Source organism: Zootoca vivipara, chromosome 6 (assembly GCF_963506605.1).
Source record: "Zootoca vivipara chromosome 6, rZooViv1.1, whole genome shotgun sequence".
In the NCBI taxonomy this organism is placed as follows: domain Eukaryota; kingdom Metazoa; phylum Chordata; class Lepidosauria; order Squamata; family Lacertidae; genus Zootoca; species Zootoca vivipara.
The window spans coordinates 49,210,297-49,227,471 of NC_083281.1; the positions used below are offsets into that span (position 1 = coordinate 49,210,297).

Sequence of the window (17,175 nt, forward strand, 5' to 3'; positions counted from 1 at the left end):
TCTTCATTTGGGAGACTTGCCCAGAAAATTATCTTGCAGTGCGGCCTCGTCTCCTCACTTGGCTAAAGGAGGCCCTGAAACAGAAGTTCAGTTACTGCAAATGGCATCTCCATCCTAGTTGAACTAAATAATAATAATAATAATAAATAATTTTTTTAATTTATACCCCGCCCTTCCCGGCCAGAACTGGGCTCAGGGCGGCTAACGCAAATAAAATTACAATAAAACGTAAAAGAAAAAGAAAAAACAGTTAATTAAAATATGGGTTAAAATACAATTTAAAATGCAAACTCATTTTAGTAGTAGCCCATAAATCAAAACCATAAGCAGAGGCAAACAAAAGGTTCAGACTGAGTCCAAACCAAAGGCCAGGCGAAACAGTTCCATTCTGCAGGCGCTGCAGAAAGATGTCAAATCCTGCAGGGCCCTGGTCTCTTGTGACACAGCGTTCCACCAAGTCGGGACCAGTACTGAAAAGGCCCTGGCCCTAGTTGAGACCAATCAAACCACCTTGCGGCTCGGGACCTCCAAAGTGTTGTTATTTGTGGACCTTAAGGTCCTCCGTGGAGCATACCAGGAGAGGCGGTCCCGTAGGTACGAGGGTCCTAGGCCGCATAGTGCTTTAAAGGTCAAAACCAGCACCTTAAACCCGACCCTGTACTCCACCGGGAGCCAGTGCAGCTGGTAAAGAAATGGATGAATGTGGTACAGTGGCAAGGACCCCATAAGGAGCCTCGCCGCGGCATTCTGCACCCACTGGAGTTTCTGGGTCAGCTTCAAGGGAATTTTCTGTATGAAGAGGGGGTGACGCTCAGCTTCAAGGGCTTGAATGGCAGAGGGGGAATCAGCAAGCGTCATCTCCAAAAATACCCCATATCCCCACCCCACTCATTTAGACACACCAGTTTACAGTCCTTGCTGATGCAGGAATTTGAGAGTTGGCCAAAGCATCTATTTTTAGCAAGGGCCTACAGCCCAGTTATTTATTCTTATTTCTTTTTTAGGCACAGGCAGTTGGAAAGCCAATGTGGTGCAACGATGGAAATTTACAGTTCATGAACTTCACTGTGGCTCCTGGAATGGAGATAGGCTAGTATAAAGAGAAAAGGGTTTTGCCTAGTTTCAGAACAAATCAGGGGTATGGTTTTAGACTTAGCTTGAGGTCAGGGTGGCCAAGTGTCCTGTTTTACAGAGGATGGCCCTCTGTTTGAAGGAGTTGAATTGGGATTCAAGATGATCTTAACAGATTCGAGAACTGGGCAAAAACGAATGAGTTTCAATAGGGACACATGTAAGATTCTACACTTAGGCAGGAAGAACCAGCTGCACAAATATAAGATGGGGGACATCTTGCTTATCTTAGTAGACCATAAGCTTAGCCTGAGTCAACAGTGTGATGCAGCTGCAGCAAAAAAGCTAATGTTATGCTCTAGGCTGCGGCAACAGAAGTCTAGTATCCCAATCAAGGGAAGTCATAGTCCCACTCTAACCCCACCTGGAGTACTGCGTCCCAAAAAATAGTTCCATAGTTTTGTGGAGTGCCTGACCCTTGCAGGACTCTGAGGGGCTAAATGTGTCAACTTTCACTTTCAGAAATCCTGGGAGTTGGGTGGGGGCCAGGAGACGGTGCTTGGAGCGGATCAGGCATAGAAGCAGAGGTCAGCAGAAAGCCCTGCAGCAAGAAATTCTACCTGCCAGCAACCATCTTGCTTCCCAAGCCTGTGGGTGCAGCTGTGGAGCCATTATACAAGCTGCGCTGTGTGAAGTGGCTTGCTGAGATTAGGGATGGATGAGTCTGCCAATGTCCAGCCAGTGTCATTTTTGCACGCTCCAGCCTAGGGCACTGTTTGGAATGAACTAGTATGGTTTAACCATTTTCGCTCAATTGGTTCAGTGATCTCTAAACTACACCTGAAAGTAGTTCCTGCCCTGGCTCCTGCCTTGGATGAAAGATTCTTGCTCTCAGCTTGGGAAAACCCCAAATCCTTTGCTAGGATACATGGCTAAGGAAATACACTGTCCCAACACGCCCCTCCCACTCTGCTTTCAAAGAAAAAGGGGACACCAGTTCTCACCCCAAATGAGAAGTCTGCTTGCAAGCAAGTGCTACTTCAGGCAGTGAGGTGATCTGTTCATGCTGGTGATGACGGGACCTATATCCAACCTTCTGACTCTACCTCTGACTCCAACCCAGCTGCCACTGCCAATGGCCAGCTGCTTTTGGGGGGCTATCCTTGCTCTCAGGAAGTGGAGGAGCAGAATCTGACTTGACCAACTCCCCCCACCTCCATCCTGGCCAGGTCATCTGGTGAAGACAGGATGGAAGCTTCCTCCTAATCTGCTAATTTGGCATGATACAAATATTTAATTCCTCAAGCGTTTGTAGCTGGAACTGAACTCAGTAAACCGACACCCTAATGTGCATGCAAAAAAGTACACAAGTTAAAGCATGCACAGTAAAGTCAGACAGAAAACACAGCCAGGCCAAATCTCTCTCCTCCTCCTCTCTGTGTTAAACAATGGCAACTGTGTCAGAGATCCAACCACCAGTCCATTTGACCTCCAGCCTGGCAAATTCTGCTCCGATTTTCTGTTTCACTTCCCTCTTCCATAAGGGTGAAGGAGATTCACGAGGCCCAGAGCTTGCATGGGTTGGTTGACTTCCAGCTCACTATAGCTTCTCTTCCTCCACTCAAATGTGTAAACTCAGAAGTTAACACAAGTTCAGGAGTGTTATTTAAGGATAAACCTGTCCAAGGTTGGCTGTGCTAAAAGAGCAATTCAGGAACTTGGGAACAAATAGTTTGCTCTGCAGATCTTGCCTGATAAAAAGAGATGTGAGCCCTAGATACTTATTTAAGCCACCCAAGTGCATCAGAACAGAAATTACAGCTGGCTCTCCCTGGTTGAAAATGTTGCTAACTGGGTACTCTGTGTCCCAGCTAGGCACTGACCTTGGCGATGAATAATCCACATACATCCCCATTAAACAGAACACATTTGGGGCAATAACTTTGCTTGAGGGTGGAGAGACTACACATTTGTAAAATGCCAAAATATTTTTATTTAAAAACAGTATACAAAAAATACTCCACACATACATAAAATATTTTTTAATCTTTTTGAAAAACCTTTTGCTTAAAAACCAGCAAAATTTAAGTTTATAAAATTCCAGCATGTAGACCTAAAGTTAACAAGGGGGTATTGAAGGATTTCCTGAGATTTCAGCTGTTGCATTCATGAGCTAGGCTACTCAAAATCCACACCTCTAAAGGAGATCAGTGGGTAGCAGGTACAGAAGCCTTTGCCAACTACCATAGTGCTCTACTGGTATTTTGGACTACAGCTCCCATCAGCCCCAGAAAGCATGGCTGTGCCGCTTTGGCTGATGGGAGTTAAAGTCCAAAACATCTGGAGAGAACCAGGTTGGAGAAGGCTGGGCTACAACACAATATTCAACATCAGGATGCCCTAAGAATACCCACAAAAGCAGGTTATGGCCTTAGAGCCTTTAGAAACTTGACATGCACACGGTGGCAGGGGAGAAGGGTTTGCCAATTATCCCAACCTTAGCTGCAGAACCTTCTTACGCTCCTGAAAATGTACTCTAGAGGATCCCCCCCCCCCAATGTTTGTGGGACTTTGGGGAAATAAGGGGCTACTGCCAAATACTGCCAAGAAAAACCCGCTTGGCACCATTAGTGTATCAAGAAATAAAATAAAGTTTACAGCTTTGTGCAACTTTGGATCCAAGTCACGCACTCTTTTCGAGCGATGCTTTCTATTTCACAGCCGTTCAGAATGGTATTTTTTATGGGACAGTGAAGATTAGAGAAATCTGCATAATAAATGTGAACACTGATCTACATTCGAACAAGACCCTGTTGCCAATTTCACTCTGAGTATTCAGAAACCAGCAGTTGCCCCAGAACCTTTCCACTTCTTGTATGCCAAAGCCTGCATAGAGCTGCCTCTCCAACTGGTAAAGCAGGGAGAAAAGGTTGGGCATGTGGCAGCTTGAGAAGCGAACGTCCCGCAAGCACGTTGTCTTCACTGTCTTGAATCTGCGACCTGGCCTTTCAGAGCAGACCTACCGAATGCTACAGTGGAGAGACTTCATATTTGGAAGACTTGCTTGTGTTCAGTTCCCCTCACCTCAAAGGCTGACGTGGGTCTTTCTCTAAGGGGAATGTCCGCAAGTGTTATGGGGGGTTGGGGTTGGCCTTCTTCAGCAGAGAGCTGGCCACCGCCAAAGCACCGCCTTGCACAAACCGCACAAAATTGTCCCCAGCTAATGGCCCCATGGCATAGAGTCCCTTCTCATGGACAGACTCGTAGGTAAAGGGATCAACATCAATGGGGTTCCTCTTGGAGCTGACCGGCTGCTCACAGTCCACCGCCAAGTCCACACCATTGTTGGGCAGGTAGGTTAGGTTAGGGTTGGAGCCGATGAGGACAAACGCCATGGAGATGTTGTGTATTTTCTGGTGGCCGCTCTTATCGCAAAAGATGCATTTCCTGTCCTCTGTGAAGGTGACTATGTGGTGCTCAGGAAGGCTGACATAGCATTCATATGGCCCCGGGTAAGGGATGGCCTGCTCTTTCATCATCTGGTGGACTTTGTGGTACTCGGGATACATTGTCTTAGGGAGCTGGTTGAAGATGAGGGCTGGGTCATTGACCCTCCTGCGGAAGGCGTGGATCACTGGGATGTTGCAATGGTGAGCAAAGAGAATGGCGTCTGCCGCAGTGAGCCCAGCGCCAACAATCAGGATCGGGTCAGACATCATGCCAATCTCCTTGTTCTTTACAGCTTCTTCAAGGGCGGAGAGCGTGTGGTGGACAAATGGAAGGTGCTCCCCTTTCACCCCTAAGCGGGATGGGCTGTCGTATGTCCCTGTGGCCAAAACCACATTTTCCGCATACACAGAGAAGGGCTGTGTACCACTGACCGTCGTGAGAAACCCATCAACCTGGAAGAGGCTCCCACTGTCTACCTGGGTGTTGGTTTGTGCTTCCCATGTGGAGCTAGAGTCTCTTGGATCTTGACTGTTGTAGCAGGAGTCTACATCCACACTCAGTTTCTTTATAGACGTCACAAGGGTTCCACAGCGAAAGTTTTTCTTTAACCCTTTCTTTGCCACATAGTACTGATAATACTGGACTATGTCTCCTGCAGTTGCCCTGTTATTTCTGAAGCCCCTGTAACAAGAATATGACTATCAGTACAGACAGATGATCAAGGAACACATTTCCTATGACAACCTATTCAGGCTAATCTTCACCACCTTGCATTGCTCACCAAGGTGTCATTGAGGAAAATTCAAGGTACACATTTTAACTTTTAAAGCAGCCTACCTTCCACATTGGATCATCAATTATCACTGGACTATAACCCCCACCATCCCTGATTACTGACCATGCTGGATGGGGATTATAGTCCAACAATGTCTTGAGCCTCAAGGTTGGAGCACGCTGGTCTATGACACTTAGCCAGCAACCAGGGCTGATGGGGCAACATTTGGGTTCCAAGGCTGAAGTACACTGGTGTAGGCAGCATTGAACTAGGGGGACCTATGCTCTGACTTTGTATAAGTCAGCTGCCTATGCTTCTACAGTACTTCAAAATACAGCCAGCTTCAGTGGAATTCATAGCTGCAATGTGTCCAATTCATAATAACTACAGCCCACAGAAAAGAACACCCAGTTATCGGATTCTGTGGATTGTATTCAAGGTTACAGTAGTTCCTTTTGCATCTTTGTTCTACTTATCTTTTGTGTTTGGGCTTGTACACTCAACTGACTGCTTGTTGACTCAGTCTGCACCTGCAGAACTGAGGTGGAACATCCCATTTGCAGTTAATCAGTTTTACCCAGAGGGCTTTGGGTGGATTACAAGCAAAACGCTAGGCAGAGGCCAAGCCACCTTTCCTCCCCATACCAGCCGAATAGTGCCTCCTGTAAGACATCCCAAATAAGGCATTTGAAAAAATTCCTTCTCAGTGACTAGACTGCAACAAGAAGGACTTTTTTATATGCATTTATTTGCTTTTGTGCAGTCAAGAGGGTTATTTGATCATGGATGTTCACAATAGGACAGGTACCGGTAACACGATGCCTTGGATCTACTGGGCCTACTAAATACAGAGCCACTGTGAGGCAATGGTTGGAGTGTGGGACTAGCATCTGGAAGATCAGAGTTCGAATCCCCATTCAGCCATGAAGCTCACTAGGTCAGCCTGGGCCAGTCTCTCAGCTTAGCCTACTTCACAGGGCTGTCATAAAATGGGGGAGGGAGAACTATGAGCTCCTTGGAGGAAAGATGAGATATAAATGCAATAAATAATAAGGAAAGCTTCTCATTTGATTATTTTCATCCAAAAGCAAGCGTACCTTTTCTTCTTACTCAACCAGTCTTTGAACTGCAGGTCAGGAAGCCCCATCCAGTCTCCCTGGCTCAGTGTGAACATGGATCCCTCGATAGACTAAAAAAAGAAAGAAGATAGCACATCAATCAATTAATTATGGTTGGAGGTGGATGAAAACTGCACTGCAGTGTAGCAAGTCTCATGGGGTCTCTGGCCACCCTTTTAATTCCTTTGCCTATTCTAAAAATAAATGTGGGTGTTGCAAGAGATGAAGTGGAATGTTCAATCTTCCTTTGGCTTGTCATAAATATGCAGAGCCACAGAGTAGCCTTCATCAACGGAGTGTCCACCAGATGTTTGGACTTCAACTACCATCAATCCTAACCCACATGGCTGTGTTGGGCTGGGTTGATGGGAATTGTGGTCCAAAACATCTAGAAAGCTGCCACAGGGACTAAATTGGCTCATTTCTAGCAAATCCAGCACATGCTTTCTACCATTATTTCTTCCTGCTGGAGTTCACTGATAGAGCAGGAATACATATAAACAGCTCAGAACTTGTTCAGATAAATTGCAGTTCAAGCACATCCCATAACTCCATAGTTAGAAGTTAGTTGACATATTTCAACCCTGAACTGGAAAAAGTCTAGCCATCTTGAAGATTGCAATAGGCCAGGGGTGGTGAACCTCAAACTCAGGGGCCAAATACACCCCCTCAGGCTCTTGGGATTCTTCCCAAGCCAGGCCTTGTCACCAAGCCTGCTTCGCTCCCCTCCCCCCGAAAGCTTTTGCCTAGGTGGAACAGGTCCTGAAAGTGTGGTGATGTCACTTGCCTGCTGGGGATAGAGAACTGTGGGTACAGCTCTCTGACTTTGTGTGGCTGAAAATTACCCTATCATTCAAAGGTAAGACCCATGCTCACTGCCCTGCCCACTTTTCCCTGTGGTCCCACACCCTATAGACGTGGTCTCTGGAAGGTTCTCTACAAGGTAATGTGGCCCTTGGGTTGTAAAAGATTCTCAACTCCTGTGATGGGTCATCCCTCATGGATGAAAATATCAGCTTGGGTTGAGCCTTAAGGTACCAACCACTTCTTAGATGAGCCAACAAACTGTTGCCAATGTTTTAAAGGATCCAGTATACAGAATTGCACTTACATGCCAGGCTCCTCCAGGAAGGTTTTTGCCAAGAACCAGATGAGGAATGGCTCTGTCAGGTTGATGTGACCAAGCAAGGACCGAATCTGCAGTCCCACCGAAATCAGTATCTGGACGCATCAGGGCATCAAAAAGGAGAGCAACTGGGCTGGAGGATCGCCCTTCCAGACCTTCAGATAGGTACTCAATATCCTGGAGGGAAAGAGAGAACTCTTGATGAACACCAATATCTTCTAATCATCACAAACTCTGGATTAAGAAGGCTTAGTTGTGGCAGTCATCTGGAGAGCCAGTGTGGCATAGCGGTTGGAGTGTCAGACTAGGACCTGGGAGACCAGGGTTCAAATCCCCACTCAGCATGAAGCTCACTGAGTGACCTTGGGCCAGTCATTACCTTTCAGCCTGAGTACCTCACAGGGTTGTTGCAGGGGTTAAATGATGAGGGGGAGAACCATGTGTACCACCTGGAGCTCCTTGGAGAAAAAAGTGGGCTATGAATGAATGAATGAATGAATGAATGCTAGGTGAATGTACAATCCCTTTCCTGTTTATTCTAAGTGGCACTCCTTATACCCTGGATGCACTATTTAATGCAAGGATAAGGAACGGAGGTTCTTATCTCCTTCACACATAAACACCTCATGGGCCAAGTCTGACAGGTGGGCCACCCCATCCACCTGTCCATCACTTGACAGCACAGTGGCATGAGACAAGCCATTTTTGTCATGTGGGTGATCAGACAATTGTCAGGGCTTGCATAAGCACCAAGCACCTCGGCAAGCCCCAGCAATTAGCCAATGGCTGATTCTTGCAAAGGACTATCTCACAAAGTACTGATGCTATCAATAAGCCGATTGGTGGTGCCTAAAACCCTTGCTTTGGCCCAACTGTGTCTTTAGTCATCTCACGCCTGACATAGGGGAGGTGGGTGCCTCATTGGTGCCTACTGGGCAATTGCTTTAATATACAAGGCTGCCCCTAACAGGGCCAAGATCATGCTTGACTTGCTCTAAAGTAGAGAATCATTTTATAGCCCAAATTCCCTCTGCTGAAGGATGAACCAAGGATGCTGGGAGCTGTACCAACCTGGTCTAAGATGGAAACTTCAGGTGTCTCTTCCAGTTTCCTTTGCAGAATGGGATTTGGATGAACAGGGCTCCTTCGGACATAGGGAATGTTACCAGACAGTAGGTAGGATAAGCAGATCCCCGAGGGGCCGTTTCCTGAAAGAGAAATTAGATGGCTCCATAAGGCACAGTGTTTTATCCAGAGATGGAGGCTCAGGTCGCAGGACTTGGGAAGGTTCTTCTGCTCATCAAACAGTCCCAAGACATTCTGCTGCTGGAGGAAAAGCATCAAATGTTCTCCCACTAAGTCACAGGGTTCTAGATGTTGATCACACATAGTTTGCCACCTGCCAGCCCCTGTTATCCAGTATGGTTTGGCAGGTGGCATAGTGCCGCAACACCAGCATTCCTGCAGAAGGGTTGCTGTCGCTTACCGGAAGAAGAAGGGGTGAGGCGGCATGGAGGTGCAAGAAGCAGTCTACCTGGTGGGAAATTGCAATGGCAGCTCCGCCCTGCTTGCTGGTTATCTACTGTTTGACAACTGTGCTTTTTGTCCACCAATTAAGTCTCATATGTTCCTAAGATAGCCACTTTCATAAATCTACATAAGCCATGAAGTACACTCCAATTAAAGTTTACATCCCAACAATTCTCACACTCTGGATTCTGCTGTCAAATGTTCGCTACTGCAAAATCTTTGAAAGGCTAAGGCTGGTGCTGAAAACCAAATATAATTTCTGCTGTTTTTTTTTAATATGTTTTTAGTCGCCAGCATTTTAAAATTGGTTTTGCTGCTCGTGATGTTTTCAAGCTTCGTTTTTGCAATCGTTCAATGCTGCCTTCATGCTGCACATTGTCAGGTTTTGCCATTTTTATCCTGCTTTTAATTTTTTCCTCCACGGCGCCTAAGGAGCGACAGCTGTTGGGCACCTAATGAATTTAGAACAAAAGTAACAACATCTTCAGCCAGCCTTGGAAACCAATAACTATTTCAGGCAGAGTTTCCACGGGGTTCAGTCTCCCAGCCTCCTTCTGAGTTGGATTAATATTTTACAGGGCCTTTGTCTAACCATCTGCCACTTTTTGAAGCTCAGTTCCTCACTAGAATGTGTCCAAACCAACAGCTGCATAATGCAAGAAAGCTGGTTAGGGTGACACAGCAACCTATCAGAGCATTAGTATCCCTATGCCACTTGGCACAGTCACCACACTGTAAAAAGCCAGCTGGGAGGAGAGATTTCTCAAGGAGCTATATTTAAAGTGCTCCCTCCTTGCTTAGCATCAACCAAAGAAGGTCTCAGGCAGGGACACTTAATATTCGCAGGGACACCATCCACCCCCATGCTATCCAAAGCCTGTGGGGTGCTCAAATGCCCAGCTGAAACTTCTGAGCCCACACTGGTACTTCTTTGGCTGCAAAGAACATTTATGGCCAATTTGGTCCAGTAAAGTTGCTCACCCAAATCCCCTGCATTTACTGTAAGTGCCTGCATCTCATCTGAAGTTGAGCCTGCATAGTACAGGTTATGTAAGGCTCCGCTTTGCAAGACAAAAACAAACAAACCTCTGAACAGCCAGCAGCCAGATGCTCACAGATAAGGGCTAGCAAGCTTTTTAAACTAATGAAAGGGGAGAGGGAGAAAAGAAAATGAGGGGAGGTAAGCAGGCAATTAGGCTGCAGTCAAGAACCAGTGGGCAGAAATACTTGAATTAAAGTTCCCTCTCTGCCTTCTGTGCAGGGGAAAGAATATTTAGAACCTGGCTCAGGGCAGCCAGTGTGGTGCCCTTCATATGTTAGGGACTACAACTCCCATAATCCATGGTTATTGGCCATTTTGACTGAGGATGATGGCAGCTGTAGCCCAAAACATCTGGAGGACAGCACCTTGGCTACTCCTAAGCTTGCTCATACAATTAAGATGAGAAGGGTGCTGAAGTATTTGAACAACAGAGGTGGAATAAGGGAAGCTTAGACCAAGTCAGACCAGCCACCCCCTGTCTTAGTAATTGTAGGACTAATGAGCAGCAAACAGTTTTCCTACGTAACGCTTTCTTAATATAAAATCCACCTAATTTCTCTGTCGCTACCGAGGAACCTTTGTCTTTCGTAGGGATGGACAAAACTGTCCATTTCTGTTTCTCTCAGTGGCTGTTTTCCAATCTTAAATTCGGTTGCCATATTTCCACACCAGCATATATATTTTTAGGTCCTCACAAAATACTTGGCAGCATTTTAGTGTGCATTTCTCCTAATATGCAATCTTTTGCACATAATTTTCCTCTTTATTGCAATCAGTTTTGCCAATTATAATACAATTTTCATGCCATCTTCAGAAATATATTCATTGTTGTCAGACTTTCCAATCATATACACATTTTTGTGCACAAAATGTATGTAAATTGGAGAGCTGTATTGCAAAATTTGGAGAAGTGTGAATTTCAAAGGACAGCTGTTTTTGCTTCACATATAGTTTTGGGAAGTGAAAATTAGGTGGGCTCACATTAAAATGGAACCGACCCAAATTTCTTCCCCACTCCTGTGCCTAACAATGGAGACATCTGCATTTTATATTTCCAAAAATATGGAGAATCAACTATTATTTGCCTCTCCTTCCCAGCAGTCCCTCGTGAGACCTCAAAGCACTCAGCAAAGCCTCATCTGAATGCCTCCACTCTCTCCTCTAACATTCAGTCTTAAGGCTGTTGCCGAAATGCAGATTCCCTCTGTGGCTCCGGTATCAGCCAATTCCCATCCCCTTATTCTGATCTGGAGATCTCAAAACTCTGCATGCTCTTTCATAACATTTTGGTTTGCTTAATAAAAGGATTGCCCTAATGTGGATGTTGTTGACATTTCTCTTTGGGAGTAAAACCTCTGCATTTTTATATAACTCTTATGTTTCCCACAATCTGTGTCCCTGTAGAGGGTGGAAAGAGTCCTGATAAATTCCTGTTGCATGCAAAGAACTGCAACCCCATTTGTTTCCAGTAAGCAAACTTGTGTTGGCAGTGAAAAGGGAGGGGGGGATACCAGGACACTTCTTGCTTTAATTATAGCTCTTGGAACAGCAGCTTGAGGCTGCTGAGCACATGGTGGCCTGGCGAGATAACTAGCCCTGGCCAATGGAGATTACTCCCCATGGTGTATATTTACCTATGATCACTACAGGAAGAGGCTTGGCACTGCTCTGCTCCAGATGTGCGTGCAACATGGTTGGGTGCTCGCTCACTCTCCACCAGCAAAGTTCGGGGACCTCCAAGTCAGTCTGTAACAATAAAGCCAAGCAAATATTTGTTACCACCAGAACATTGTCCTCTCCCACCACCCTGATAACAGCGGAAAACTACTTATGTGCATGTTCAAAAAGAGCAGGAAGAAGTACCATCAGCAACCAAGTTTTTAAAATGGGAGAATTCTGCATGCTACGTCCACTCCACTTTTTGAATTTGCATCTTGGGTGCAAAGCTCTGTCTGTCTCCCCACTCCGAAAGGTGAGTTTCAAGTGCTTTTTAGGAGGCCTGTGACAACCCCAGCTTTCTGCAACCTGCAGTTCCTCATTGTCAGAGGAAGAACTTCTTAAGAACCGCTGAGAATCCTGAGCAATCCCAAACTCCCTCATGCAATTCTATTTGCATGGGAAATTATGAGAGCTTATATGATGCTCAATATCACTTCTATGAGGAACTACCACCACCACCACCAGCCAAGAAGCAGGTCATTCTTCCAACTACAAGCAATGTTTAAGTCAACCCAAAGGTAGTAATGCAACCAAATTCAAGCTATAGGTTCTCCTGGTTTTCTTCTCTTTGCTTTTTCAGAGTTGTTGAAAACCAAGAATCTTCAAATCTTCAAGAATGGAGAGGGGAGTGGATGAGCTGGGGAGGGGGAGAATTCTTGAAATAACTCTGCTTTTTTGAGGTTCTTAGTCACCAGAGCACATCCCATTGAATCAGGCACTTCTGCTGAGCTCATTGAGTGGAGAAAGAACTTTGACAACTTTCCCATAACATTTCCCCATAAGTTTGGCAAGTAGCCCTGGGCTTGGCATGTAGCTTCCTCAAACTCATTGCATTACTGGAACCTGGAGACAGAATGTGGTGTCCTTCAGGTATACCGGACTGAAAAATACAGCTCCTGCTTTAGAATTGTATGAAGCCAAGTTCTAAACAAGGTGTGCGACACAAGCCCTGTTGAGGCATTATGCCCTTCACAAGATGAGGGGAAGTTTTGGGGGGGGGTGAGCTACTGAAAGTCTGCAGGTGAAAGCATGCCATGCTCAAGTAGGCTTTCCACACTCACAAACTAGAACCCTGATTATCCAGGTTCTAGATCACACTGGAATACCAGTTGGTGGAAACAACAGCAGAGGAAAGTGCTCTTGTGCTGGAGTCCCACAGGCATCTGTTTGGCCACTGTGAGACCAGGATGCTGAACTAGATGGGCCGTTGGCCAGATCCAGCAGGCTCTTCTTATGAAGCATACATTTTTCTTTATTTTTCTTTAACAAGATGTATATATTGCTTAATTGAGGGGGGAAAACCTTGAAGTAAAATGCTCTGTATTATTTTATAAACTAATTAAAAATATTCATAAGAGAATGCTGATAAAATCAAGCAACATTAAAAACAGGTAGACATAACAGAAAGATTTCCGAATGTAGATAAAATCGGCAGTCATGAATACATAATTTCAAAATCATGTCTGGATAGAGACTTGCCTAAACAAAAAAGTTTCTAGTGGGCGATGAAAGCAGTACTGTATAATGAAAGTGACTGCCTGGCATCAATAGGCAGCGCATGCCAGAGCAAAGATACTGTCATGCTAAAAATTCATTGCGAGGGCAGAATGCGCATTAAGACACATTTGGAGAAGTAGAAGTACTGCAGATCGAAGCAGTCAAGTGGGCACATATGGAAATCTCCACAGACCCTCTTGGGGACCTCTTGGTAGTTCCACCTTCTTCAGACGTTCAGGGTGGGTTTGGCAGCCTGGAGAGGGCTTTCTCTTCAGCAGCCTTTAAGTTGTGGAAATACCTCCCCACAGATATGTTGGGCATCTTCACTATACAGTCTTCATCATATGATGAAGACCCACCACTTTGCCCTGGCCTTTGGACCCTGAGAAATTATATTTTTAGGACCTGCCCTATTCTTGTGACTGTACTGTAATTCATTTTAAACTGATTCAGCAAGGTTCATCTTAGGTCAAGGCCAAGGAATGTATCTCTCTAGGTGCTGTTGGACCCCAATGGACATCAGCCTGGCCAACATAGCCAGTGATCAAGGGTTAGGGGTGTTGTAGTCCACAGCAACATCTAGAGGGCCACTAGTTCCCATGCTAACTGGGTACTCTGTGTCCCATGCTTCAGGTTCTTAATCAACTACATGCATCCCACAAGGACAGCTGCCTATGCAAGATTACGCTTGCAATACGGGGTTGCAGCAATCTGCCATGTTGCCCCTTCACTCTTATCTCTATGGCTTAGCTTCTAACTGCTTGTCACCTTGTAATCAGAAGCACACACTAACAAATTTGACAATTCAATCCTGTGTCAACAACATTTGCTCTGAGAGGAGGAGTGTATATCACTTCAAGAAGGTCTCTTATCTAGGCCAACCTTAACCCCAAACAGCCTTATCCCTCCTGGCCCTTTAGCTCCTGAATATTCATTTCTCATCGCTCGAGGCATGCAGGTTGCCAAGCAGACAATGCAGTGCCTTATTGCCACTTTGCAAGGTCACAAGGTTCCCAAGAGTCAATTGCTTGGCCATGATGGTTTCAAGGCAAAAGAGGTTAAGTAAGGGGATTAGAGGGGAGCATTGAGGAGCATTTGGAATAGCAGAGTTCCTCAGTGAAGGACTGCACTCATAGCTCAGTAGTACAGCAGCACCTTTTGCATGCAAAAGGTCCCAGGTTCAATCCCTGGCACTGGCGGAGGAAGAGGAGTGCGGGGGGAGCACACCGTCCCCTGGCAGCGCGATCCCGGCAGGGTGCCATCGCAGCTCCCCCCCACACCTGCTCTCCGCTCCCCAGTGCCAGAGCATGAAGCTCCGCCACTGATCCCTGGTATCTCTTGGTAGGGCTAGGGAAAACCCCTGCCTGAAACTCTGGAGAACCACTACAAATCAATGGTCTGACTCAATATAAGGCAGCTGCCTATGTTCCATATAGAGTGAGCAAGGGGTGGACAGCTACAGTCCCCACTGGGTATTCTGGTGAAGGACAGTGGGCTCAAGCTAGGGATGGAGCCAATGTCTGCAGTGCCAGAGCTCAGCCCTGGGGAAAGACCATAGCTCAGTGACAGAACATTTGTTTTGGATGCAGACAGTCCCATGCTCAAAGTCTGGCGTCTTGAGGTAGGGCTGGGAATGTCCCCAGTCTGAAACCCCACCAATCAGTACAGGCAATGCAGAACTAAATGGGCCCTGTTTTCTGGGTCCTTGTGGCTTTACCTAGCTGCACTGGCAGAGCTCTAGACAGCACTGGGCAACTGGGTTTAGACACCCTTTTAATTTCCCACAGTGACCCCAGAGAGACACTAGATTGAGTGCATTGTGAGAAATGAAGAACTGCCATATTCAACTTCAAGAAATTTGTTTCCTGAGGCATCAGTTCTTGACGGAAGAAAGATAAGCTAAGCAAGAGGTGAGCTGCAAATCTTAAGCAGATCATTTGAAAGGTAACAAAATAAGGCCTTGAACAGAACAAAGAATTCTATCTTTTGTCCAGCTGTAGCATACAGCACTCTGCAAACATATTAAGAGGGCCAAGTCTTGTCATACATTAAGAATACAGTCTGAATGTAAAATGCATGTGTAATATTGCCTTTTCTGTCCTCATTTTATGGCACGCCATAGTTGCCAGCAGAGAGAAAGTGTGCTAAATACATAAACCTGAGTTTATCATTCAGGATGACTTCAGAGTTGTGAAATTGGCCTTTGATCCCTTGAAATTGCTCTCTGGTATCTTTCCACTTCTTTGTAACTGATCTGCAGATTCCACATTCACACTGCCAGCACCAGTATCCCACCGTGGTGATAACATTACATAACCATACTCAGCAGAGAGACCTCCCTCTGGCCAAACCATGCCAGGTTCACCCATGTTTGGCCACTGGAGTCAGGGAGATGCTTCCAAGTTGAAGAAACTGTATCTTAGAAATCCTACACCAAAGGTAAGTGATAGCATTTCTGCTAGAGGATCTACCAGTGATTTCATTAGGACCCAAATAGCCTTTTACAAAAGCATTCCCCCCCCCCGCACACAGCTATTTTGAAGCAAGAGAGTTAAAAAGTTCTGCCAGCCATACCAGTCTGACAGGTGCGTCCCAAGAATGCAAAGTCACATGCCACCAGACACTCCTTTGATTCCGGTCACTTCAATTTTGAATATACAGTGGAGAGACTGCCCCCTTGGCATTTTCCCACGGTCCCACACCACCTTCTGCTTTCTAAAAGGCAGAAACATCTCTGCTCCCATTTGTCAAGAGGAGTGCTTCCCTTCTGCTCGGCTGATTCATACCCCCCAAAAATTCCCTAGCATGAACGAGGGTGAATTCTTGGTTATCTGATGCCTTTCTCTTTTTAAAATGCACTTATTTCTTACAATGCGGACTGACCGTCAACTAAGCAAAGCTTTTTGGCATCCTTCCAGTGTCATCTTACCTTGGAAAAAGTCTGCTGGATCTCAAGAAAGGCCTATCAGTCACAGGTGCCCCTCTAGCCAGAAAAGAATGAACCAGCCGGCTGTTTCGAGAAACTGCTTCTCTCCCGCCCTCCCTTCTCCAGCTGCAGTTTAAATATATTACAGGCAAGTCTCCCGTCCAAAGGAGGCGGGGCTCAGGGCCTTATGGGCAGGGCTAGGAAACTCTCTCATAAGCATGAGTCAGCAGCAGCAGCAGCAGCAGCCGAGTCATTTATGCACTTTTATGAATGGAGCTACACAGTAACTGTTGCTGCGTGGGGGGACGGGACTGGGGGGACGGACGGACACAGCCTAGAATGAAAAAGAACTGGATAAAAAGTAGCCTTGACACTCCCCTGGTGCCAAAGGCATAGAAGACCATTTTGTAGATTTTGTTATTTAGAGCCAAAGGGACAGTAACAGTGCAGTGCTGGGATTAACCCCCCCCCCCAAAAAAACTGTACAGCTAAGATGGTCCCTGCCATCTTCAGCATGACAAAAAGGATGGATGTGGCCAGGCTGATTTTTACTATGGTTCGCCAGAAGCGGCTTAGTCATGCTGGCCACATGAACCGGAAGCTGTCTGCGGACAAACGCCGGCTCCCTCGGCCTATAGAGCGAGATGAACGCTGCAGCCCCAGTTGTTCGCGACTGGACCTAACGGTCAGCGGTCCCTTTACCTTTTCATTTTCTTCCAGGCCAGGGTGACCCTAGGTCTACTCAGAAGTATGTTCCTCTGAGCACAGTTGGACTTCAGTCTCAGGTACCTGAGCATAGGATGGCTGGCACACTGACCTGAGAGCAAGTCCCACTGAACTCATTGGAACTTATTTAAATCACTTTAAAACAAATGACAGTCAAGAGAGGTTAGGGTGGATTCTCCCCCCCCCCTTTTTAAG

The 17,175-nt window shown here is 46.1% G+C and overlaps 1 protein-coding gene across 1 annotated transcript; it reads right to left on the reverse strand.

Moving 5' to 3' along the window:
• Window positions 1-314: 314 nt before the first annotated feature.
• OSGIN1 (oxidative stress induced growth inhibitor 1) lies at window positions 315-16,397 on the reverse strand. The gene is made up of 6 exons (XM_035120217.2): window positions 16,258-16,397; window positions 11,747-11,858; window positions 8,612-8,748; window positions 7,526-7,717; window positions 6,394-6,485; window positions 315-5,202 (listed from the first exon to the last, which is right to left on the reverse strand). Exons 2-6 carry the CDS (start codon window positions 11,802-11,804, stop codon window positions 4,203-4,205), a joined length of 1,479 nt encoding a protein of 492 aa, XP_034976108.1. The 5' UTR covers window positions 11,805-11,858; window positions 16,258-16,397; the 3' UTR covers window positions 315-4,202.
• Between the last annotated feature and the right edge of the window lie 778 nt (window positions 16,398-17,175).

Excerpts from the sequence above, each read along its gene's own strand:
- OSGIN1 (XM_035120217.2), bottom strand. The coding sequence starts at position 11,804 with ATGTTGCACGCACATCTGGAGCAGAGCAGTGCCAAGCCTCTTCCTGTA. Across the intron at positions 7,718-8,611 it reads AAGTTTCCATCTTAGACCAG|GATATTGAGTACCTATCTGA; the intron begins GTTGGTACAGCT and ends CTTTCCCTCCAG. Across the intron at positions 5,203-6,393 it reads TGGTTGAGTAAGAAGAAAAG|GGGCTTCAGAAATAACAGGG; the intron begins GTACGCTTGCTT and ends TTCTTGTTACAG.